This window comes from Scaptodrosophila lebanonensis, unplaced genomic scaffold (genome assembly GCF_003285725.1).
Source record: "Scaptodrosophila lebanonensis strain 11010-0011.00,11010-0021.00 unplaced genomic scaffold, SlebRS2 tig00000080-arrow-pilon, whole genome shotgun sequence".
Classification (NCBI taxonomy): Eukaryota; Metazoa; Arthropoda; class Insecta; order Diptera; family Drosophilidae; genus Scaptodrosophila; species Scaptodrosophila lebanonensis.
In genome coordinates, this window is record NW_022060561.1 from 6,041,866 (window position 1) to 6,069,310 (window position 27,445).

General features: G+C 37.4%; 1 protein-coding gene across 7 annotated transcripts in view; it reads right to left on the reverse strand.

Moving 5' to 3' along the window:
- The window catches only part of LOC115625764 (protein FAM102A), a 68,446-nt gene that overhangs the window by 2,149 nt on the left and 38,852 nt on the right, over positions 1-27,445 (reverse strand). For 4 of the 7 annotated variants that reach the window (XM_030520929.1, XM_030520928.1, XM_030520926.1 and 1 more), the window contains exons 3-10: positions 20,319-20,357; positions 11,733-12,263; positions 11,355-11,666; positions 11,064-11,293; positions 10,710-11,002; positions 10,564-10,646; positions 6,454-7,866; positions 64-269 (exon numbers count right to left, since the gene is read on the reverse strand). In XM_030520929.1, coding sequence (XP_030376789.1) covers positions 64-269; positions 6,454-7,866; positions 10,564-10,646; positions 10,710-11,002; positions 11,064-11,293; positions 11,355-11,666; positions 11,733-11,908 — 2,713 coding nt within the window. In that variant the 5' untranslated portion in view covers positions 11,909-12,263; positions 20,319-20,357. Of the gene's footprint in view, positions 1-63; positions 270-2,263; positions 2,897-6,453; positions 7,867-10,563; positions 10,647-10,709; positions 11,003-11,063; positions 11,294-11,354; positions 11,667-11,732; positions 12,264-20,318; positions 20,358-27,445 lie in introns of all 7 variants that reach the window. The other 3 variants (XM_030520932.1, XM_030520930.1, XM_030520931.1) reach the window with 3 other exon arrangements.

Genomic DNA, 27,445 nt, shown 5'->3' on the forward strand with positions numbered 1-27,445 from the left:
ATGGGAGCGAATTAGCAGTTAAGTAGGCTGTTCTTATGCTGGGAATGGGTTCTCTGCACTTACTCTCCGCCGACTCCTCCAATTGATCCAGTTTCGTATCCTTCAATATCTCATCGATTAATGAATTTGGATTGACGCGCGTCTCCTCGACGCGATCCGAAACGCGCGGACCATCGTCCAGGGCCCCCTTCTTGCGTTTCTCGCCGCTGGTTTTCGTGCGATCTAGAGATCCTGTTTCACTTAGAACTAACGAGCCGGAACTGGGATTCCTGCAGATGAATTACGAGTAAGTTAAAAATTTCGTTAGTAAATATCTTAAGTTAAGTATAGTGTGTTTTAAAGATGCTCGGATGGTGGGGGGGGGGGTTCTAGTGCTCGCTAGCCGTACACACAAAATGCGCTGCTGGTGCAAGGTGTGATCATCTTAGCATTTGAACAGAAAAAAATAGAACAACACACGCCGGGACAATACAAAGTGCTTAAAACTTAGGCGTAGGTACTGGACATGCCCATGCAAATATATCCAACACAGAAAAGCCAAAAATATTGCAACGGATTGCAGACAAACATATTTGCAGACATTATTAGGCGACACAACTAGGGAGGGGGTTTCAAAGGATTCTTAATAATATTTATAAAACTTTAAGGCACATAGAGAAAACGTAAACTTAATAATAATTATAAAAACAACAAACATCTTTTAATAAAAAATACCAAAATATTTTATATGTATCAAACAAACAATTATAGAGTGCTCGCTCTTTCTTCAGCTCCTCAGCAGTTACAAATGGTAACAGAGAAAATACTGTAAAAACGTGGCAAAGAAATCAATTTCCAAAATCTCTACCACTAAGTGTTTCTATCCCTTATTTAATAACGAAAGATGTTTTAAGGTATTGTTTATTTTGAAAGGTATCTATCTATCATTGAAAATATGTTGAGTACGAATATATGAGCATGGAAGGTACAATTTCAGATTACTTGATTTTGCCAAATAGAGGAAATAAATCCTATAGCCAATGGTCTGTAATTTCTTCTCTGATACATAGATGAATAAAGTGACTAAATTGAAGAACATGTTTCCTATCAATGGCTTTATAATGATGATCTTGATATAGAGAGTATGTTAAAGTGGGAACGATAATAAGTGCGAACATAAAACTATTGAAGGTATAGTATCAATCACAATAGCGGACTTTGGCACTTTTAAAGCTGCTGCCAAAGGTAAAACAATTGAATTATCGAATTCCAATTAATATGGTATCAACATTAAGGCGATTGTTGTAAAACGACTTAAGATGAAGAAGAATTTTTGTTTAAAAAAAAAAATAATATTTCCACAAACGGCTATGAATTTTTCAAGCCTATATGGTAGAGTTAAGCTGTAAGTCTATAAGGAAATATATAGTTTTAAATAATTTAAGAACGTATTTAAAAGCAGAGAATAGATTAATTGTCTTAAAACATGCCCAGGTGCTACTTAAAAAAAAAGTTTACAACAATATCATAAACTTAAGAGCAATACAAATAACATTTCCGATATGCACTAAAAAAATTAAAGAGCCTAGCGTTCACATTACAAGTACCAAGATATTAAAGAGAGTCCAAAAATTATGGGTTCTGATAAATGATATATAGTATGTATGTATATATAAACGGAAATACCAAATTCTTTATGGTTAGACTCTATAACTCTTATGATGATTCATATACTATAGAAATATTTCCATCCAATTTGTTCAGATGAAAACATTAAAGATACAATTTTAAGCCTAATTATAAATTGTTTGCACTAAGAAGCGCTTCTAGTTGCTGAGTTTTATCTCCACTTCGATTGTCCTGCTACTCGCAGGAACAAAACAGACTTATCGGACACGGAGAAACGAGCACGTCCCTAACAGGGTTTTTAACACCCTCCTCTAGAAATATCGCTTTAATATCGTGCCTTTAAACTGTATAGATCTTCTTCTCTAACAAGTTTTGTACAACCCTATCATAGAAATATTGCCTTCTTAATCTTAGTCGATTTGTTCACCTTCTCAGCAAAAAAGTAAAGCTGAAGTTGCTGAAAAGAAAATCTAATAGTAACTGCCACGCCATTTCCCAACCTTTTCATAAATAATAATAGCATCTCTTCCTCTTCCTAAGATTTGAACCATTAATTTTTGGACTCTTTCCAAACATAAGTCGTGAGTAATACAAAGAATAGAGAACTTATGGACTAATGCTAGGAGGCACGCAAAATAAAATTTGTGGCACGCACATCATCGTGACGCTGGGGCGGCGGATGATCTGGGTAGTGGCAAGCGGCGATAGCGTTGCGCCCGACACGGACATGGTGGTGGCCGAGGCGTGAGCGGACGCCTCGGCAGCGGCGGCCGATGTGGAGAGCAAGAGCGAGGCGGCCGATGGATTCGAGCGAATGCTGCATGCATCTGTGGGGCTGGCGGCGAGCGAGCTGAGTGCATCGCCTCCTAGACGAGGATTGCTGCCGTTGCCACTGTGGCTAAGTGGAAGGACAGCGATGCCGTTGTTGCCACTCATGCCGGGTGAACCAACTAACGTTTGCTGATGCTGCTGGTGCTGGTGTTGGTGCTGGTGCTGAGGGGCATCCACGGTGTCGGCGCCGGAATGACACTGAAAGGTAATGAGGGCGCCGCTGCTGCTGCTGTTGCTGCCATTGGAGGATGAGGCCGAGTGGTTCGAATGGATGCTCGCCAGGGTGCCGCACGGAGAGCTCGAACCGACCATAAAACCAGCGGAAGTGCTCGCAGTTGTTCCTGTCTGCTGCTGCTGGCGATTGTTGTTGCTGCTGCTGGCCATGTTGCTGCTGTTGTTGCCTGGATTCACGGAACTGTTGCCGTCGAACAAGCGACGCGGCACGCCGCTGAAGCTTCTGTTTTGGGTTACGCACCCAAGGCAGGATTTATTTATATTTCAAATTGTTTTTTGTTGTTGTTGTTTTAAATATAATTTTAAGCGCAATTACAGAGAGTACAAGAAACAAAATAATTGGCAAAATATGCACAATATATTGAATGAGTAAAATGATTTCATTTAATGGCTTTCTAACTCAAAAGGGGATGCAACAAATATTTGTTGTTTAAGGGGGAAGAAGCACTTGAATTTATTTCTTGTATGCGTTCTATATGATAAGATAATTATATTCTATATAGGTAACTATGTGTGTGTGTATTTGTGTATGTAAAAGTGTTACTGTGTGGCGGTTGGGTTTGAAGATTGTGTAGAATTATAAGTTAATGTAGAATAATAAATCAACAAAATCCTGTTATTCAAATAAGTTGATTGGACAACAACACTGTTGTTGTGGAAAAAAGCAAAAAAAAAGCACATTACTTTGTCGCTTTAGCTCAAGCGATCAACTTAAATGAAAGCAGTAATCAGTAATCAACAGATATGGGAAGCGCCTAGAATAAATCTCACTACCATTCTAATGACTGCTCTAAAAAATCTATACCATAAAAAATTAAAATTTCCTTGTTTTCCGATCATTTGGCCTGATTTAAGCCCATTTGTGGAAAACTGTTGCTCTTGTATTAAGTGGCTTTGAATTTTTTTTTTTTTACAGTTTTCTGTATTTTTAAAAATAATTGGCGTTTAAATTTAAGCATACGACGAACTACAAGTATTTTTTGATAACAAATTGCATTTTTTTAAATGATTGCTCCCGCTTTCTACAGTTTGAATTCAGGTTCAATGCTTATTATTGTCAAGTCATTTATAATCATTGCTAATAAATTTATATATTAACGGTTGCGGACCCCTCTCAAAAATTGATTGCACAAATGTCGAAAATTCGCTTGCCTTACTATCACCTCGTGTAAGTCTATTTGTGGGAAATAACGAAATATCTATTAACCCACCATTTAACTCCATATAGGCCCTTTTTTGGGGAAAAGATAGAGAGGCATTTCAAGATCTTTCTTAAGTTTCCTTCCGTTCATCATCAACAATTAATCTTTCATATCCATTTCTATCAAATATACACAATTTATGTATTAACAAATTAGCCGAAGCAAATTAGCCGAAGAATTTCTACAGATATACTTGTACAGTTAAAATAGCTTATGTCCTTTTGCTGTGATGATATCATTATTCTCCCAACTAACTAAATTATCATAACGCCCACCTTGGAGTTGTTGTCAGTTCGTGAAACTGAAATAGAGTGCCATTATCCATTATCACACAGAGAGGTCGGTTCCCCAGTGGACACGCGCCGGCAGCATGCAAGCAAAAACACAATTCAGTGCTCAACAACCCTGACCTCAAACATGGCAATGGTCATTCAAGCTAAATGCACGCAACGACAATTTAAAGCTCGACATATTTGCCCCCCTCTTCCCTGTCCCATGAGTTGGTATGTAAATTCAGCACAGATCCAAATTGAATTTAAAATTGCGCATTAAAATCTGAGAGGCAGCACCAGTAGCACCAGCGTCCCACAAGTCTCGGGAAGCAAAATTCAAATTCAAAAAATTACTACAGACAGCAGAAATTTGAACTCTCTGCTTGAGTTGTGGGCAGCAATTGTGACTGTCGAGTGACCAAACGACACATGCGAGTTGCAATCACGAGAAGAGCTGTCGCAGTGGCAGTGGCAGTGGCAGGAGCTGGTTCTGGTGCTGCCCTGCGAACCTGCGCACATCCTTGGCCCAGTTTAGGAGGCCAGTGCTTACTGACCTTAAGGCCAAAAGCGTTTCCTGCACGACGACGACGACGGCGACGTTCGTCTGTGTGTTTTGACATGGCCAGCAGGTGGGAGGAGATGGTGGGGATTTGATTGTTTTATGGCCAGGTAAATAACAAATTTAAATTGAGGGAGAAGAGAAAGAAAGAAAAATAAATGGACTGAGAGTCAATTATTCGTGAGATTCTGTGACACGTTTCGCAGAATCAATTTGGAAAATACCTTTAAAGCTCCTTATTCGGTTATACAAGCAAATAATTAAGCCTTGAATTTAAGGATTTGTATGAAAATTGTAACATGAAAATTCTAATTCCCTTAATCCGTTAACTTGAACTAATAAAATTAGATAGCTTTATTCCGGTAAATTCAATCGGACCCTCTGAATAAAATCGAATGGAATATTGTACTTAAATTGACAAAACCAGGACAGGATCCATTTAGCAAAATAGACTTCCAAGTTTTACCGAAAAGTATTAATTTTTAAAATTTAAAAACCACCTTTAAATGTAGTGCTTTCTAAAATATTCCTATTTAGAAATAATTTTTTTTTAATTATATACATAGATGGATCTAATAGTTTTCAGAACGGGAACTTTAGCTGAATTTAAAAATTTCTAAAAGTTATTGCATTTTGCTCTTAGATTAAGAAATTATTTAAAAAATTGATTTTTCATTAAAAAATTACCTTTCCATTTTATAAAATATTCTGTTTAGTTATACATACTTGTAGCGTATTATTTGATTATATATGGAATAGGTTTTCCTTAATTTAGAAAACTGGCAATTTCATTTAAGTTTAAAGCAATTTACTAACCATTAAGTAGAAATAATATTTCGCCCCTAAAAAATTTTATTTTACGTTATAAAAAATGTTGTTGAGAGAAATCTAAAGAGAAGTATATATATTTTTGAGAAAATATTTTTATGAATTGAAGAAAACAATTTTTAGTTTTCAAGGAAAAAGCTTTCCAGTTTCTTAACTAAAGAACTTTAAATAGATTGTAGGAAAAAATTACATCTGCATTTTATTTTTTGAGCGATTTCGGGCGCCTTTTTCTTATAAAGAACCTTACAAGATCTGTTCGCATTTAATGTAAGTTTCATTTTCTTTAAAAATCTGTCACAACTTGTTAACATGTACAATGTGTTGTTCAAAACTACCCAAATATTATTGATTTCTAAGACCCAATTATGCAAATGGGAGTTATTTGTAGGGTTTCCAAAGCTCCAGTTAGATGCCGCTTTTCCAGCTTAGCTTAACTGTACAATGTGCAGTGTGCGCCCATAGATTCCCCAAAATTGAAACGGGTGAGATTAGAAAATTTGCACTTAACTTACGAGGTGGCTTAAGACTTAATATTGTGTGCTCCTTCAGCTTAGATTAGAGCTAAACCAGCAATATGATTAGTACAAACCGAAACTTGAAACAATTGCGGAACGAAACGAAATGGTAATAGAACGAAACGTAACAAACTAAAATAAGAACGAGAACAATAATAACAATAACGAGTAATGCAATATGATTAAAGTTAATGGGAAATGGCGTTCTCATGACAGGAGCAAGGGACGCGAAACAAGCGAGCGCGAGAATGGATGGCGAACGAAACATGGATTATAAACCCTAACGGTATACGGTATAACGAGAACAAGAACGGCAAGAAACGCACTATCTATGAAACGTTGCTAATTAATGTTTTGGTTAGAGAAAGCAAGAAGAGAGATCAGAAATGAAAAACGCGACGCACCTCATTAGCTCGTAGGCAGCATTCGTGGAATGTGGTCGCACAATATACGCCTCCTGGGTGGCCAAAATGGCGTGTGGCAGTGATCCCACTGTGTTCAAGGCCTCGCCCTCGCGCAATGGCGTCGAACTCTGCAGCATGCTGCGTCGATAGGCGCGCTCGAAGGGCGTCCGAGACATAAAGGATACATTGGAAGTTATGGACTCCAAGGGTGTTGCGGTTGCTGCCGTAGTTGGTGCATATCGATAGACATCATTATGCGAACTGTGCGCAGGCGAATCTACCTGATCATAGGTAAGTAAGCGGTTCACATAGCTGGTGCCCAGCGTCGGCTTCTCCGCCGACTGGATGAGACGTGGAAAGTTCGGCTTGCGCTCTGAGGTGGGAGTGAGAAATGGATCTGCCTCCACACGCTCGCTCACCACATCCGGTATGGTGCCCATGGAGCGCATTTTCTGTATGGGATAATGAGGCTGTGGAGTGTCATGATCGTTGCCAATAAACTTGGCATTGCCCACTTTAGTCTGATGTTTCAAGAAAAGCTTGCCCGACGACGTAGTCGAGGCGGTTGAGTTCTTGCGCGAGTAACCCAGACCATGGCCAAGTCCATGTCCAGCATGCAAATGGTGTGGGTGTTGGAGATGATGCTGCTGCTGGAAACGTAAGCGCTCTTCCAGCGATTCCTCACGTATGCGCGTGAACTCCTCACGCACAGCCTGCTCCGAGTAATCATCGAAGCAGAGATTGTTCAGTGACTTCATTTTCGGTATTTGCGCATGCTCGGCGAGCATTTTTAGACGACGCGGCGAATTTCGATCCAGCTCTTGCGAGGCTTTGTGAAATTCCATTTCAAGTATGGAGAGATTCTCCATGGATTTGATTTTGGCCACGCGTGGCGTGTGGAAGTTTTCCTCGAGACCCGAATCATTATCACCGGAGTCCTCGTTCATGTACTCGTCCGATTCGCTCGTCTCGCCGCTATCATAGTAGGCTGTCGCATGGGAGGGTGAGGCGGCACTGCGATAAGTGGAGCAGGGTGTCAGGCCACCACCACCATTGGGGGACGTGAGAGGTGCATTCAAGTTCGGCATCGGCATCTCGGCCAGTGGTGTGCGAAAATCTTCAAAGTTGTGCATTTGCTCCGCAGCGCTCATTGTGGCGTTGGGCGTCTGATAGAGCAGCTCCTCGCTCACATACTCGATGGTGGTGCTGAGGTTTAGTTGCGCCTGATGTGCCGTCGATAGGACTGGCAGTCCTCGCTGCTGCGGAGGCGATGACGAGGGCGAACCTGAGGATGTGGGTGTCGTCGTTTTGGTTGACTGATGATGTCGCAGCGATGTCGATATATTCAATTTCATGGCATTTATAGCTCTCTGATTCAGTCTATTGAGTAGAGAAACGGATTTTCTAAAACGACTATTGTTTTGGATTTGGGCGACGTACGTGGCGGTGGTAGTTTATAATTACATTTACGTTAATATGGTATTTGTGATGTTGGTTAGTTGGCCATTTACCCGTTTTTGCAAATATTATTATTATTATTTGAGTTTTTATTACATTATATGTACAAAAATAGTGGTTAAGAAAATAAAAAGAAAGAAATAAAAAATATTAAATCAATTTGCCAAACTAAAGTTAAACATAAAATGTAACTAAAATGCTTAACATAACAGCGCGCTGCTATGCCGCTGTTAATTAACATAAACTAAGTTGAAGAAGTTAGGAGCTACCATTAGACCAAACCATATTACACCGAAAGTTACCATAGACCCCATGGAATGTTTAGTAATACCTAGATCTAGATAACATTTCCTGTTATGACTTTTATCAGGAAAAGTTTTCTATCACCAATTAAAAACATTTTGAACTCAAAGAACGCTTTTTCTGATTCCATATAAATCTTGCAAACTATTCAACAACGTTCAATTAGCTTTTCAATTCACTTTTAAAACTGATTTTTCCAATTGAGAAATAGTCTCAAAAAAATAATAGTTTAAATTCAAATAAATTATGTTTATAAATTTTGAAAGGAATTTGTATAATAATTAAAAATCGTAGCATTTTATAATAAGGAAATAATTGGTTTTAATTTGGCTTCTTTTGTAAAATGATTTAAAATATAGAACAAAAATAAATTAATTATTTTATTATGAAACATTTATATTACAAGAAGTAATTACGATAATTAAAAATATTCTTTTTTAAGAGTGAGAAAAGAGATTAAAATACGTTCGTTGAATATTTTTTATTTATTTACGAGTACAGCTTTGAAGAAGCATTTAAAATTATAGCCAATAGCTTTAAAATTTGAGATTTATAAATAAAAATTGCATTACAAATTATATAGACATTATACAACTTCGTGTAATTCAATCGAGCCCACACATTTTTAGGAATTTATAAATAAAGGAATGTCAATCTTTTCATGTCAATCGCTAACCCTTTTTAGTCCTTACAAGACTAAATGTATTTATGGCCCAAGGCTAAACATGTATTTGGCATTTAAAAGCCATATTAAAAGAGCCCCATTTAACATTATGCCTTCTACTTTGGTTTCCAAAAAATGGGAAATAAAAAGAAACTTCAACAAATGTCAGACGGGCGACCTTTGGCGCCCCACATGACGCCAGTCAGGCCGCTGGCTGATGATGAAGTCATCAGCGACATGTTTTTAGCAAAACATTGCTCTGTAGGTTCAGAAAGCTCAACAATTTTCATATTGTGCATGTTATTATTACAATGCCTTCGCCCCCGTGGCCGCTTCTAATAACAGACTGCATGTTTCTGCGTTTTTTTTTTTTTGTTTTTATTTGAAATGCAGCCAAAACGCAAACATTGCCAGCACAGAAGGCCGTAACGTCAGCCCAGCGGCACAGACAGCTAGTCTGGCCACACTAACAAGGATATGTGTGTGCGAGTGTTGGCGCTCCTGCACTTGTCATCGTCTGACCTTAAACTTTGCAATGAAATTTGTTGCATGCAGCATCCGCCGCCACTGACTACAAAATTTGCATAACATAATTGAATGGAGCATTTTTGTGGGCTCTGACGCAGGGCATTGTATGCGAGGGCGGATTGCCACGAGCGTGTTATTGAGTGGGTGTTGTATTGTGGACTACCCAAGGGGACAGAGTTTGCTTGGCTTGAGGAAAAAATAGTTTTGCCCTTTTAATGGAAAAATATTCCACTGCTGTTTGTGAATGGGTCTAAAAACCGAAATTGCACCAAAATGTGAAGTGTATTAGGTACTGAATGAAAGCAGATTAAATAGCATATTCGAGCTATAGCTCTGTCAAACTAAAGTGTACTAAATTAGTACGCAATTTTCAGATCAATCAATAGCTGTGCACGACTTAAGTGTACTATGCATAAAGACCAATTCAAGGACGCTAAGCCTTGCAGAAAACCCCTTCATTATATTAATTAAAAATTCGCATTTGAACCTTTCAGAGAGTGCTTAGTAAAGATTTTCAATAAAATGTACTAAAAACATTTAGTACAGTTGCAACACGTTTTAACTAACTTGAAGCCAATCAATAAGTTGAAGTTATTTTGTAAAAATTATAGCAAATATTACAATCAAAAGCAGTAATGATTTAAACAGAACTCTTATGTACTAAAAACTAAGATAATACTAAAATATAAGATGTATTTCTGACAGCATAATAAATGCCGTTTTAAGGAACTAAAAATGTACTAAAAACTAATGAATTAAATAAAAGAGAGTAGAACTTGCAGCATTTCTGGTACACAAGTATGTTGCAGTAAAGTACAAGTTGTTGTATGTGTTTTGTATGTATGGTGGTTAAGGTGTGATTTACAGTTTAGTACACATTCGATGAGCATTATGCTTATCAAATGTTGGGTTAAGTCACATGTGTGTACATCAGTATTCGAGTATATGGTGTAGATGTGTAAGTTACGCTTTTTAGACACAATTTAGGCTTAGCATATATAGCGCATATAGGGCTGAGCATACATAGTAGTGAACAAAATTGAATATGTATAATAAGTATGCTTACGCGAATTGTAGGCAAATTAGGTAAAATTGTTGATTTATCAAGACTATATATTTACAGCTAAGCAAATAGTTGGCACTTGCTGTTAACTTACCTAGCATGTCCCGAGTCACCCTCAGAACTTTGCCTCGAATGTTGACTGTGCGAAAAACTACTATAACCCGAACCTTTCGACATCTGATCAGAAATATAAAGTTGCCATATCATATGTAATAGAGATTAGGCGAAAAGTGAACTTACTTGACTAGTATTACTGGAATTTCTTGAATGACCCATTTCCATTACTGCGGCAGTGCTGGTAACTCCCACACTGCCGCCGGCCAGGCCAACATTCCCGCCGCCACCGGTGGTGCCACAATTATTGCTGCCTATAACGCTCAGGCCTAGGGGCAAGGCTTGTGTGACCGGCGTGCTCGCATTTGTGGCGACATGTTGTTGCAGATTATCTGTGGTTAACGTTACCGCCGACTCCGATGACTCAGACAGACCCGAGTCAGTGACAATGGCGGCAATAAGCGCCTGCGGATCAAGCTCTGTGGGCATAATCAATTTTAGAATGTATTATATTGTTGTGTTGTAATTCATATCTCTTACCATCATCCTTTGTTGTGGAAACGGGCCGCGTGCCCGGCACTGATGTCGCACTGGGCACACCACCCAGTGTTGCACCACTGCCACCCAGCGGTATGGCAGTGCCGCCACCTCCACTGCCCATGCTGGGCAGGGCTGTAGCCATGGGCGTTTGGAGGCCCACACCTGTGGCGGCATTGGCCAGATCATCTGTGGAAGGTTTGCTTTGCTTGCTCTTCAGACTTGGCGTGGGTCTGCGGGCATCGAAAGTGGTTTAGATATATTTAAAAATTTCAGTTGCAAGCTCGAACTTACGCCTTGAAGAGGATATCACCGCTTAGCATGTGCATTTTAATGCTAACTCTCAGCATGGAATTGTCCAGGCGATGCCTCGAGTCGTAGCCCTCGAGTAGAAAGCGACGCGATGTGAGGCCGGCGCCTGCAAATTCGGCAAGATTCAAATCTATAAAACCTAGCTTATAATAACTCCGTCCGCCCTTCATCTCCTTGCGTATGGAAATGCGCAAATGGCAGGGATCCAATACGCCAGTCGAGGCATTTGCGCTCATTTTGCAGGGGAACTCAAAGCTCCGATTCCATTCCACGCGATGATTGCGCACCTCCTCCCTAAAAAGTGCAGTGAAATCACATTATTATCCCATTATTTCGAATATTCTTTATACTGTGACATACCGACTACTATACTCCTGAAACGAACCGCCATCCAATAGACGTATCTTGGCAAACAGCACCTCGTTAACCAGCGCCACCTCCACTAAATCCTGCAGCTGAACTTCCACATTGAACTTATACTTTTTCTTTTTCATCATAAAGGCCATGCCAGGGGCGCTAGGCCCGAGTAGTGTCATAAATTTGTGTGCTACAATCCGTGATCGGGCGACTTTTCCAACCGCGTGGGGAAAAGGATTAAATAGTTGGATTTGAGGCGGTTGCTGGGCACCGCCCTCCAGCTTTTGACGTTGACTGCGACGCTTAGCTTCTGGATAATCCTCAATGGAATAAAGTTGAACCAGCAGCTTCCACTCGATTACTTCACCAAAAACACCCTGTGCTTTGCCTTTGCTGTTGTGTAATGTGTTTTTTCCTTATTGTATTTGTTTAACTGTGTTTCTTATCAGTACATTTCTTTTTCTTCTTTTTTTTAGTTTTTGAATGCCATCGTTAACGTTTAAGTGTGACCTCAACGTTCCGCGCGGGCAGCCGCTGAAAGTAAAGTTAAGCGAAGAGGAGAAATGTTTTTTAAAAATCGTATAACGGGCAAGGAAATTAGAAAATATCTGAGTTGAAATTGTGTGTGCAGGCAAATAAACGCAAGATAAAATTGTTGTTTAAACGAAACGTAGTAGCAGTGTCTGATTCGATTGTTCTAAGGGAATATGTGCTACCGATCTATGCTAACTATCAAGAAAAATAGAGGACTAAGTATTATTCAGCATTGACTTGAAGGTCCATTTAAACAGAACAAACAAAATTTCAGTGAATATGCACCGTTCAATTATATTATTTCCGTTGAAGAGTTCTGAAGTATTCTCCACATCTTTTATTGGATATCCTGTCTTTCTGCCGCAGTCAATCATTGTTACTCATAAATAACCTCCTTCCACTCATAATTACCAGCGACTAATCATCGTTTTTTTGCGTGCCTTTCATTTTTCGTCCTGGGCGTCTAAAATTATACACCATGACAGCACATAGCTCTACTTGGTTTGGCGTTGGCGTCAATTGGCGACGCCAAATCACTCATTTATACATCCAATTTTCCCACAACCCTCGAGTGATTAGGGACAGCACGCAACAAAGTAAATTGTGTGTAAAAACTGCTCATCCCTCAACTTGTACTTGCAAGGCCGAACAATTTTCTCACTATGCAAATGTTGTCTAAATAATTTAGCATGCATTGATGTCGAATTTTCGTTTTTTATACGTGTATATATAGATATATTTTTATTTTTGCAAATCTGTGACGCATTAGTCAGACAGCTAGCATGCGCAAAAATTTTGTTGACACCCACGACGACGAGACTAGAAGCAAAAACATCTTTTCTTACGTTTTGTTTGCATCTCAGCTGTTTGTTGGCAGTTCTTTAAATTGTGGTGACTAATCAAGTTCGTGGTTAAGTTAGTGCAGTAATTGCGAACAATTTTAAAGAATTGGGGAAAACCACAGCTACTACAAAAGCATACTTGATTTATTTTACGATATTTCATTAAATCTGAGAATAAATAAATATGGGATTTAACTGCTGAATTAGATATTGCATGAAGTTTCCGTATACAGAGTTGGGCGTCCTAATACTATTCGTCCTCCGTTTATATTCTTTTTCCATCCTGATTTTACTTTTTCTGTACTTTGTTAACGCTTCTTACGAAAGCTCATAGTTATTCAAGTAAATGGCCGCATCATATTTCAGAGTTGAAGAGAAATGTTTGAAAATTGTCTCAAACGATTATTATTTGGCCTACTCCTATTTACAAAAGCCTTTGTTCTCATTTGTGGCTTGAATTTTTATATCCAAATGAAACGTTTCTGTGGACATTTTTGTGCTCCGTATCTAAATGAATCAGTTACTGGCTGAATGAATGATGGCAAACCATTTGAAAATCATTTTTACTGCACATCTATTAGTTGTGTATGACAGGATATATTTTTATAATTAAATGCACTAGCCACAAAAATTTAATTTCCTTACATAATAAAATTAAAAGTGATTATGAATAAATATTTCATTTCATTGGAGTAAGTAAATAAGTAGAGTCATACTATAAAACGATTTTGCCACTCGAGAATACTGAGACCTCATGCCATTACTTATATAGAATATTGATCTCATTATTGACTTGGGGTTTGCTTTAAAAAAATTATATTCTTATTACAAATCCGTGTCTGCACAATTACGTAAAACATGCCCATTTGAGTCCTTTTTATCAATGCAAAGCCCAGTCGAGCAAACACAATCATAAGCAAACCATTAACCCAGTTATGTGGAGGACAAATGGCTTCTTGGGTGGGGCGCCGCCTTGCCCAGAATGTAACACAAAAATCAGTTTAAACTATTTTTGTTTTTGTTATTCAGTTACTTACTCGCCTGGTTGCTGGCTCAGCTTGTTGGTTCCTTGATGCCACATTAAACACGCAAACGAAACCGCAAAGGCAACCGCACCCAAAAACCAAGACCCTCACTGACCCACAAAGGATGGTAGCCAACAAACAATTTTAAAATGGCTGCAACTCGAGGCGATTTCCGTGCACAGCAAACGAGCCGAAGAAATTACCTACTGACATGTGAAGCTAAAAGTAGCCTGGCCCACTAATTGAATGGATCCTGTGGTTGACTAAATCGACTAAAGACCCTTTGACTAAGAAACTGATTGACTTAAGCACTGGTTTGTTTTATTTTTTAAGAAACGGTGTGCGTTGGTGTGTATGCCAAGGACTGCTTAGGGTTTTAACAGAAACACAAAAACCACAAAGCTTGCACAATGTTGCTGTTGTTATCCTTTTCATTAAAGCGGGAATGGGTTTCTTTGTGAGCTGGAAGAGGCAAAGTTAGGCAGCCGCTTCGGCCTTTGTCTTGATGGCTTTTTAATGAGTTTGCTCAAGTTGATTATGGAAGGTCCCAGAGAGTAGATTGCAAATGCTAAATTAAGGTTGGGCATAAGGTGCTAACAAATTGACGGACGTGGAGTGAATGGGCGCACAAGGAATTATTGAAATATGTCGCATTACACACATAAGTCAAGTCAATACCTTTATCAAAACAACGACAACTAAGTAATTGATTGAAATGTCAACTGACTACATAGATATATAAAATTCCTGCCATAAACTGCTAAATCATTCCAACTTTCAATTGGTTTTCAAACTTTTGCATTTGTGTATACAAATATATTATTTGATTTAAAAAATCTATAATAATTCAACTGCGAGTTTCTTAAGTTAACTAATATTTTATTTAAGTTACCAATAAAATTGCTCAGAAGTATCTCAACATTGAGGGGTGGTAACAATTTCGAAAATGATAGAAAGATGCTTACAAAAATATTCAAGTTTAGAGCAAATATATATTACACATATACTCAAATATTAGAGTATTTCGCCATTAATGCACTGTAAGAAGATATGATTTTCGCATTTCTTTATTTATTTTTTGTGTGGAGAACTATTTTTGAACCTCATACTGATTTAAGACCACATTCATCTAGGTCTAGAGCAACTATTGAATCGTTTTAGAAGCAGTTCTGAACCAACGCCGTCTTCAAATGTTCTAACTTCACATAAACTGCCTATGTACATTTCAACATTATAGTCTATATACTTTATGAGATATGACCTGAACCAGCGCTGAACAATTTCTTTCACAAATTTGATTCTTATTTGTGTAAAGAATCTTACAGATATCTGTGTCGATTTGCTGTGATATCATCAATAGCAATCTGTGATACTTGTTTCTTTCAATAAATAAGGTAAGAATGTAAAGCTTATCGAAATAGTTAAAGTTGATAAAAGTTCTGAAATGGTTATAGGAAATTTAAAAGACCGAAAATGTATTGTCGCCAAAATGCTTGATAAATTGATGATCGAATCGAATCGAATTAATAAATTCAATTGAGGAACGCACCTAAAAATGAACGCACATACGCATCAAATTAATAAACAAACCAAGCCCTGGCGAATGCGAAGCAAAAGCCAACAATGCCATGCCACAAGTAAAATTTGCCATTGGTTATGTCAACTTGACCTTTACCTTGTCTTTCCCTAATGCTGGCCGCAATGATTTCATTTATTAACAATGACGCAGCACCGACGCCAAGAAAATCCCCAGAGAGGAAACGAAAGAGAAGAAATTCGAATTCAAAATTCTTGGCAAAATATGCCGCACTGTAAATGGCAAAGAACATGATTTTAATAGAATATGCTAGCAGACCTAACCCGTCTATGTCGGTTTACATCAGTACTGGCCGCCTATAAGAGCTTGGCAGCAAATATCGACAAGCGGCGCCATCAGATTATAAGGCAGACACGACACACCGACGTCTGTTGCTGGCCAAAGTAGCTGAGTATCTTACAGAATGCACACCACATTATGTACATTGGATTGCATTTTTCACAGCTAATACTTGTAGTTGTTTTGCTTTTGGCACATCCTCTACACACGTTTCGTGTTCTTTTTTATTACAATTCCCGTTCCCTTTTCTATCTACAGTGTTTTGCAATCACGCCCAAGTCTTGCATGTTCTATGACGTTGTGGATCTAAACTTTGGGGCAACAGCAGCATTCCCACAATAAATTGTAGTGTTATACTTAAAATATTTTGTGCTTTTCGTTCCGCTGAACTCTGGCATATGCAAAATAATGTAGTGGGTCTCTATATTGGCTGACCAATACAGCGAACTGGCCCAAAATCACGTCCCACACCAACACAGATGGCGCGCGCATATCTTTTGATTGCTCAGATGGGCACAATTCGATAAGAAACAGCGAAAATTGTCACAGAGTCGAGCGAAATGAATGGCTCGGTATTTGAGCTGTGAGGGTATGCGAGAATGGAACAAAAAGTTGAAGTAAATTGAATTGGAAGGCACTGGAGATAAATAATATTTTATGGATTTATGTAGGGTTTACTGCGAAGAAGGAATTATTAATTTTATTAATAAGTTAGAATATATTATTAATATATTCTTAAATAAACACTTCCCCTAGGCAAGTTCCCTTTCTAGGACAACGAATGGAAGTCAGAATTGAAACCCGAATTTATAAAAAAATAAAGGCAATATATAGTTTCTAAAATATTCTTTTAAATTATTTTAGTAGCACGGAAAACTGAGCAAAAGAATCACAACTTTTGGGAAGCTCACTTGTTTGATGAATAACCCTTAAGATTAGTTTGCTTATTATATTACAAAATAAGTAGAGTTTTCGAGATTAAGGTCGGACAAGCAAATAATTTTCACCCAAACTTGTTTGCCTGTTTGAACAAAGCATTAAGGTCAGTTTATTTGCAGGTTATCTGTACTGAAGTTAAATCTAATCGTCAATTATTGTATACCATTCAGTGATGAATAATGTATTTAGGTTGTTCCTTGTTAGCTTGTCTTTAAAGATTTCTAAAATAAATCATACTGACGCCAGTTATTAATCAACAAAGATATACTATTAAGAAAGCAAAGCAAAGGCAATCAAGGCAATACACTAATTTCAGTGCTTTTAGTACTGATTAAATAAGATGTATTTACTTGCATCATAAACCTCTTGTTATCAACAGCTTCAGTGATATGGAAAACTCTTTAATCTTTTACAGATCTACCAAACCGCCCTCGTCGTTGTCGTTGTGGCAAGTGTTCAGTGAACTTATAAGTTGTGTTTCCGTTAACCATGCCCGTATAAAATAAAAAACGAAAACTGCAGCTGCTGCACACATGTCTGATGATTTTGCACTGACTTCGCTTTCATTATATTTTATGCTTGACATGATGATCTCCTTTCCTCTCTCACATCGAGCCTAAAAATATTTAGGCGCTAATGATGTGTAAAACCAAAAACATAACGGCACTACGGCACTTGGCCTGAAGCACATATGCCGACATATGCTTGTGTGTGTGGCGCATTTCGGCATCAAATGCCACCACAGCATGCAAAGTGTCGGTCGAGTGTCTGTGCCTGTGTCTGTCTGTCTGCCTATAAGATAAGCCCAGGGCCAACAAATAGCTTCATCAATACAGAAGGGGGGAAATAAAACGAAAATGATCGTAAATATCACAAAATGGTGTGTGAAGAGATGCGAATGCTGCGATTAACGCACAGACATAACGAGAAAGACCTCCGGGTGGGAATCACATCTTCATATAAGTCGATGGTGCAAGTGAGGAGTAAAATGTTTTCTTTAAATACATACATAGTGTAGCAACAGGTCATGTGGTTCGGCAACCATATTTTAGTTTTAGACAACATCACAAAAGAGCAGAGAATGTTTACTTAGTGTCTGAAGTGCTAAAAATGAAAAGAAATAATCTGCAGAATACAGAAGCTAACATTTCAAGTTGAACGTGGAACCAACATATATGATTATAATTTTTTAATTTCGAACATGGGATGATTTTATTTTATAAAATGTTCCCCTTTTGGAAAATGGCGTGCTTTTGAAACAAGAAATAGCATATGTTGTGTTTGTGTTTTTTGAAGATATTAGTAAATAATCTACAAAATACTAAATCTTATTGTGCAAGCAATTCAAATATGGGTTTTAGCATATGTCCAAAATACATAATTATACAATTTTCCCCTTTGGCAAAAGCCAGCTTCGAAAAATAAATGAATAAAAAGTGGGGACCACAAACAAATTGTAAATTAAATTCTACTTGCTGACAAATCCTCATAAGGAAAGAAAAGATATTTAGGAAGATACGCAAAGATGACCCAGCAGTTAAAACTTGTATTAGGCTAAGCCCAATCCTTCCCAACATCTAACTTTAACTTTCAAACTTTTGAAAGAACAAACACTGTCGTGTTTAAGAAGTAGAAGTAACTAAAGTTTTGGGATAAATTTGTTGTTTAAGATTGTCTATCTAAACTATCCCAATTCTAATTCGTGTCAAACTCGTATTGTTTTACAAAATCATTTATAAACTGAATTATCAAATAAATAACTCGCCCCCCCTTCTCTTTCGAATATGTTGAACAGCATGTTATTTTTTAGATTTTATATGAGAACTGGTTTTTAAAAGCGGGTAGTCCTAAAATGTCGTCACAAGGATCTACAAAGGAGTGAGTTAGCAATAAAGAGATTCAACTGGTTAATTATATAAAGTTTAAATAAATTACTCTGACCGTCTTTGAGATATTTCGAATGAAGAAGTCTGAGTTAATGAGGGGTAGAAAGTCCTATTGGTTTTCGCAACGTAAAAAACGATTTCAAATACAGTTCTTTTTAATCAAATATGCCTATTATTATTTATTTTTGGATAATTATTTAGTTTTTCATTGAATTTAAAAAAAAAAGCATAACAAGAGAAACGGTTACGTTTTTTCTATCCGAAGCCTTTGATATACATAACTCATAGAAAAGGCATTAGGTTCCTTGTTGGATTTAAAAAAGCTTAGCTGACATTTTACACTAGAGTCCGTCGCTTAACCCCATGACTGCCAACTGTCGCTCATGGAGCACGGCACCTTATGCGTCTCAATTTACAAAAGTTACCACAACAGTACCGACAACAATAACCGCAACAACAGGAACAGCAAACTTAGAGTTCAGAAAAGGGCAACACGTGTTTGCACGACCGCCGTCTTGATTGAAAAAGCAGCTGCTTGACTGATTTCTTTAGCCTCCGAATGAGCGACGGACCCACTTGACGGACTGAGTCACGGACTGAGACAGCCGCCCCAGACATTGACCTTGACGAGCGAAGCGTTAATGGATTTGACTTTGAGGAGTAGATGGAAATAAGCCAAAGTGTTCGCTATAATCACACAACCCCTAATCCACCTAGTGGCATTTGTAAATTTTTTTGCTGCGCTTTTTCACATGACAGAAGGCAGAAGGCCCACTTAACGCGGCCGCTTGACATGCCAGCCAAAATAGTCCGTCCGGGCGGGTGTTTTTCAAATGCACAGCTTATGTGTGACCTTTGGTGATTGGCAAGAAATGGTCGTTTAGACTCGAAAAAAATAAGAGTAAACCATGTATGAAAACTAAACAAACTAACCAGAAGGTGTTCTGATGCTGAACTTATTATGGTCAGGGTCAACTGTACTTAGAGCCACTTTACACGTTGCAATTAAGAGAGGAAAGTGTGCATAGTAAATCGAATAACTTTCATTAAGTTTCCTTGAAAGTTGACCCTCAGTGGCATCGTAGTTGTCCTTTCATTACTTAACTTTATGGCCCAGTAGGCGGCTGGGGAACATACATGGCAGCAGCTCGGCTCATTAAGGCACCACTACTACCACTGTGAGCCGCATAGACAAGATTGTGCGTGCTTGTGTGGGCGGACGGTGAGTGTTTTAGCTCGACAGCTGCTTGTCATTAAGAGTGTAAACTTAATTTTTACAACTTGCTAAGGATGTGGCACACGTCTCATCTCAGCTCAGCGTGTGACATACATATACATTTATGTATATACACGTATATATGTATAGTTGAAGTGTTAATGAGTTTTTGCAACCCGAGTGCCATTGGGACGTATTTTAGCACCTCGGCGCGGGAGTGCGAGTAATTGTGCCTCAGGCATCAAAGTAAGAGCTTTGAGTCGTAACTTACCCGCATTATCAACGCATAAAGGTTGGCTGCACAGCAAGCCTGCAAAGGAAGAGAAAATGTCGAGTTAGTGGCATCGTTAAAATTCGTTCTCAACAATTTTTTCCCTCCCATTTCAACTGCAACAAATATCAAAGACTGCAAGTTAAGTTACATGCCTGACCCACTTTCAACGTGTTCAAAATTGAAGTGGCTGCACAAAAAATTGCGCAACAAATTCCCCAAGGAGTACAAAAAAAAATGTCAGCCTTTGGGACACTGCGCACACAATTGTGAATGGCTGGTTATGGCCTGAATGCCACCACGCCCAAAAGTGTGCTATTAAATGTGAAATTTTGATTTAAAGCCCGGAACTGAGTGCATGAGGCCATAAATTTACCTTCTCTCCGTAACATCAAATAGAAATAGGGCACTACAACATGCAGGCAGGTGCTTTATAGTAGTTATAAATTGTATGTTAAATTGTTTTTTTTTATCGTTTAGGGTGTAAGTTTTTGTTTAAATTTCGTTTTAATGTAAGAGAAAATTAAAGTTAATTTTCTTTTGCAATTTTAGTTGCCTTGCATATACTCGTACATTAGACTTTGTTTGGAAAGCCTTTATAATTTATAAACTATAGATTAATGGGAAATATATATATACAGTTAACTACTGAGCAGGCGCAGATTCATAGCTCTGGGGCAACCACTTTTAAGCGATCTCACCTTTTAAGAGGACCCTAAATAAAAGAGATTATATGGCAACATTATAATGGGTTCAATAAATTTTGCTACTCATAAAATAGGCAGGCGTTCTGCAAATATTTAATGACAATATTGTTCTTGTTTTTTGGAAACAGACAATAGGAAATTACTTTTTCAGTGATATGACAAACTGATAATACTATTAGCATATAGAGGCATTATGCAAATAATCAATGACTAACTTCCACAGCAGCACTCACCTCAAAACACTACACACGACTATTTTAAAAATAATTAGGCATGTGTGGTGTCACGATTACAGAACGTACTCTAAACTAAGGAAAAAAAAACACCTTCATGACTTATCGGAGTGACGAACGGCAATGTTATACTTTAAATGGTGAAGTTTCCGTTTGTCGGACCGGAGCAAAACTGAATTATCGCAATGTGGGCAATGAACATCGCAGTCTCGCTCGGCAGGCGACAACATTTTAAATGAAAGTGTTTCACTGTCAAATGTCAGCCTCGGTTTATGCGATAAAACACAACAAAGTTGACAGCTTTTTTTTTTTAGTTTTTTGTCTTTCTCGCTCGCTTTTTGCCATGTCAAGAGGGAGAAGCATGACAATTGGGACACAAACTTGGCGGTGACATCATACAGAGCCGACTTGAAATTGATGAGCAGATTTTTATATAATACGTACAATCTAAATGCGATTATGATGCCGGGCTACTGGAGTTTTGATGCAACTTGTTGGTCGTTTTAAAGATGCAAGACTGCTTTTTCAGCGACTTGGCATCCCAACTGATATGTAAGGAATATCGACAAAAGAAGAAGAGCCTGCATATGAGGCGAGAGTTAAGAGCGAGAGAGAGAGTTGAAGGTGTAAGTCGCAAAAAACGACGACGTCTAGACGCTCAAACAGTGCCAGATGTGCGCGAAAATACATTAAAACCTATTAATTACTACATTTGATAATAATTATAAGAAAACCAAATGGACATTAACAGTGCTCATATGAATCTAACAAATTGTTGATTAGGATGAAGAAAAATAATTTGAAAGATCTAATTGTTTATCACATATTATTTTGAGTTTAGAACCAAAAGATTTGTTTAACATTTTATCAACTGCTCTTAATGAATAATACTTAATGGAATTTGTAATGTATAAAAAAATCTCTTGTTCAAGTAAAGGGTTTGATATCCGTCGTCTTCCGTCAGAAATAAAAGAGTTTAACTCCTACATATATTTTTTTTTGAAACAAGTCCCGCTCTTCATTATATACTTTTATCAACACTTCTATAAATTTTTTTAATTTTTTATCTATCTTAAATTTTAGAATAGATTAAAAATATATAAATGGTAAATAAAATTAAACTGATACTCAATTTATTACGATGACAACTTTATATAATAATAAATCATATGCATAAGTCTGCATATATTTCGATCTTATCCTTTAAGAATGAGCCATTTATTCCTGGTTTCAGACAAGAATAAAATAATTACAAATACATACTTTTATATAGTGTAACAGACAAGAATAACAGAATTACAAATATATACTTTTATATAGTCTAACGCTCTTACTGCTTCACAATTGTATTCACTGTATTGAACTTTAGTTCTTTTTGCCATTATCTGAGAGCTTAGTATATAAGCGAATGTAAACACTTTGCCAAACAAAACAATAGCACAACCGACTGCACTACAATAACAATAATCATTTATTTTTATAGCAAAATAATCATTGTAAACAAACAGCGAGGAATCGCACAGTTGTTTGTGTGAAAAATTCCGACAAAATCAAACGAGTGCCCGTAATGCGCAATCTACGATACAAACATTATGCACAATGTTTGCGCTATCTGATAGATAGACCGACCGAAAGCCAGACAGACAGACAGACATAAAACACAGGCGGACAGGCAGGCAAATATGTAAAGATAGCTGACCACGTCATTGTAGCCGTCAGGTAAATACAAGCAAACAGAGCGATTTGGTAGATATATGAGGTACGCACGTCATCGAATAGATTATTCTTGGGCCAAAAAAGTGAATACAAATAATAAAAATATATACTTTCAGAGCTATATGTATACGAGTATGTGAAAAAACTCTCTCATTAACGTGTTTACACATTTACTGTTGATGGGGGAAATTCTAGCAATGAAATCATCGCTCTTCAATTTGAATATAAAGGCGTAATTTACCATTGGATTGGTTTTCCCACTTCAGCGAAAACAGCGGGAAAACTGCAGGTATCTGTATAAATAATCTCAGCATTTTTCGCACCATCTAATTTGTTATTGCTTTGCTCTTGGCGCCTTGATACAAGACATTTGCTTTAGTTGGCAAGCCGCCAAGTTGATCAGCTTTGGAGTGTCAACAAAGGCAAAATAAATTGCATTATGACGCATAAGATGTACTGGAACTGATCAGCCAAGCTGCTTGCCAATGCTAGCCTTGAACTGTACGCGAACACAAAAAATTTACACACCATTTTCCCCCCTCCTAATAGCACATTTTGTACGCGAGTGTGTCTTTGATGCTTGACTAAATTAACGCTTAAGTAAAATGCACAAATTTATTAAACGTGTTAAGTAGTCGAAATCATAAAATCTCGTGTGCCTTTTTATCGCTCATACGCAACGTTGGCGCTGACGCAATTAACGCATAGAGTCTACCCCCCTCCAGCAGCCTAGTGGCCTATAATACAGCAGACAGCTGGCTTCCGTTGACCCTGGTCAATAAACTAGCAAATGGTGAGCGCTAAGTAAATACAATTAAACAAAAATAAAATGTATGTCAATAATGTATGTATGAAGCCTCGAAATACCGCAAAAAGGGCAAAACTTATACGAACTGTCCAAGGCTAGAAGGGTATGCTAGATTATTGTGTGTGTTTGTAGAAATAGACATCGAAATTCTGTGGACATAATGGATCTGTGGATAAAAACTATGCCATCAACTATAACATAAATTATAAAATAGAGTTTTTTATACATACAAATAATGCATTTTTTAAATTGGTACAAACTCTTGCCGATAATTTAGTTTTTATTTGTATAAATATATAAAGTAATACCTCAAAAACATAGCATTCATAAATTGATTTCTTGGTAAAAAACAGTAAAAAATAAACAAATAATTAAAATACCGGCGAACTCTATGTTCCTAATTATTTGAACCCTAAAAGGGCTTTTTATGTTAGTTTGCATTATCCACAAATTTGTAGAGCTCCCAAATTTGACAAATTTCCTAAGCACGACATGAATATGTTAATTCAATCAAAACCAATAAGTATACTGCTTCTTTGGGATTTACTTTTCAGAAAGAAAGTCAAATTGATGCCCAATTATTTGCCAAGTTCTATATAAAAGAAAAATAAACCTAAGTATAATCAGCCAACAAGACCAAAAACGTTTCCTTTGCCTCAGCATTGTAAAGTCTGGCCAGCCCAACTACTAAGTATATATGAAACAATTCAAAAATGTAAAGAGAAACATAAAGAGAACGCTTTGATAGAGTTTAGCGAAACGCCCATTTTCCCTGGCTTTTTAGTTTTTAATCGAACATGGCTTGTATAGTATAATTAAAAGTAAATATCCGTTGGTAAAGTTGACCTTCAGTCCGAAGGCCACAGGATGTGAACGCCACTGGGCTGTCAGAGTACGGCAGTTTGAGTGCTATTCATTGGTCCGATTGATGACATAATGAAATGACGTCGGTTAGGCCTTATGGTTATTTGGCTATCGTTATGGAAATGGTAATGCTTATGACTCTTTCTGTTTCTCTAGCGCTCATATATCATTTCTGTGTGTGTGCCAAAAAGCAAAGAATAAAACAATGACCGAGAAAAGCACTTAAAATGCAAATGGCTGTCAAAATGTGCGGGTGTATGGCAAAGGATTTCTGTGAAATTGTGAAAGGAATTGAGTAGGCGACGCAATGGCCGTGGGCAGAACTATGCGATTGTATAAGACGATATGCCCTGGGGACGTGGCTTAGAAACGGTCGCGTTTCTTAAATGTTCATGCGAAATCAGAATAACGAGTGAAAAGTTTCGCGCACAATCAGGAAGTTTGCTTTCAAATTGACAGTCGTTTTTTAGTTTTTAGTTTGTAGTTTGGTTTTATTAAAACGATTGTTTTTACGGTGGAATTGTACTTTATCCATTAAGTCCGCCTGAAAACTAAAAATTGTACACATTTTAAACAGTTCAATCGCTTCCTAATTACTTGTACTTGAACTTGATGTTGCTGCTGATAAAACAAACGTAATGTAAATCAATGCCCCTAAACATTACGTTATCAGTATTGTGTCCAGCTGATAACCTTCTGCCCACGCCCAGTCGAACCCGAATACATACTATAAAAGTTGAGTGTAATTAAACTCGTTGAACTAAGTGAGCGACAGGGCTTATCAGTTGTTGTCGACTGCCTACAATCACACACACGCGCACTGAATATTATCAACAGAAAAGTAAACAAAGCGCAGAGTTCTTTAACACAATCTAAAGTTCATATAAATAAGTACTATATGTGTATACTTATAAGTAGTAGTATGCAAGGCACACCTAAACACTCACACTCATTTATTTAATGTAAACAAAAGTTTTGCGCCAGTTGTTGCTATCAATAATTTATATCTTTTGCAATTTCCGCGTATGGGTTCCATGAAATATAAATAAAACTTTATTTCAACATACATACAAGTTGGAGAGACTTATGAAATTATGGTATACTGAAAAGTTAATACTCTGGTGCTTAAATGCTAAATTTAGTTTAGGTAGGATTTAATTAAACAGCTATCGAAAATGTGTTTAGTAATTGTGACAATGAATGTATTTGTTAGAAGCTAATAGTAATGGCATTAAGTACACATAGTTCCTTGTAATTTTATTCATTTTAGCAACAAAAACTGTGGTCTACGAATTAAATCTTGAAATTCGGACTTATCTTATGTGGTATCAATAATTTAAAACTTTTGCAATTATGTAGGTAGTTATCGAAATAGTGTTTAGGAACTTGTGATAAAGCAAGTATTTGCTGTATTTACGTAAATTGAAGAGACTAATGGAAATGGAAATGATCGAACTGCTTTAAATGCAAAATTAATGTTAGGTAGCATTTATTTTGCATTTACTTATCTGTTACCGACCGAACTAGCTTAACGATTTTGTTGCAGTGAATTACTTATTGAATTATTCATGTATTTAATCATCGAAATTATTTAGTCCGTTCTACATTAAGCAACACAAATTGTGGTCTACTAAAAGATTGAAACTGTGTTAAATAATTAATTCTTTTGAGCTACCAGGTTATTAGCTTTCGCAGTGTTGTGTTACTTCACACTGAACTGGTTCAAGAGTATTACTTCTAAGTTCTAGTATTCTCGGCCAATGTCGAGTAAAATTTTAAGTTAAAAAATGAAGACCTAGAACGTTGAAGAAAAAATAAACTCTTTTAGGAAAAAAGCACCAGAGTGTTTTTTTTTATAAATTAACGTGAACGTCAAGATAAGAAATTGTTTAAGTCGCCGATTATCCAACCCTTAAGCAAAAGTTACAAAAAGTTATCGTTGAAGTAAATAGTTTTCTTTCTTATATACTTGTAGATAACACAGATGTGAATACAAAGCTTGATTATATATTGAAGGCACTTAAGCCATTTAAAGCTCCATTGCTTGTTCTTACTAATCCTAAGTACCTAAAACTAGTTTCTCAGTTGCCATTCCGCTGATCAACTCTATGGCTTACGTTGTCAGTGAGGGAGTGTTGCCCGTTAGCCCCTTGGGTATACTTATAGTATTGTAGGGTCAACAGAAGCATTTTATTTATAAGGCTATACATGGTTGCCTTAAACAAAGAACCTTCATAGCCGCCAGTTCGCTCCCTACACCCACATCAGTGTGTCATTGCACAATTGCAGGGAAATTAATATAAATTGCAGTCACTTGGACAGGGTGGAAAAAACAGAAACAGAAACAGGAACATGAAAGCGCCGCCCTGGGCGCCTGTTTCTCAGCACATCAAACAAACAAGAGGATGAGAAGCAACAGAAGAAAAAAGGGAGTCAGAAATGTGAAAAAACGCTGTCGTTGACATTTTGTTTGCATTATTTATGTGCATGACGTTGTTGCATACAACGAGGCGCTATAACTGGCTATGCGGACTCTGCATTAAAAATGCAGATTGCGTGTCAGACTCAGTCAGAGTTCAACTTAAATGCATTTTAATTGCAAGCCTTAAAAGTGTAGGTAGAGATAAACACCCACATATAAATTTTGTAGCTAAAACGATACGCCAACGCAAATCAGGCGTTGACGTCGCTTGCCGGTCTAGCATTTTAAAGTGATTTTAAAAATAGTTGCGCTACTAATCGATAGATATTGAAAATAGCACGAGCTTAAGCCGCTACACTTTCAATTTCATATGCGAG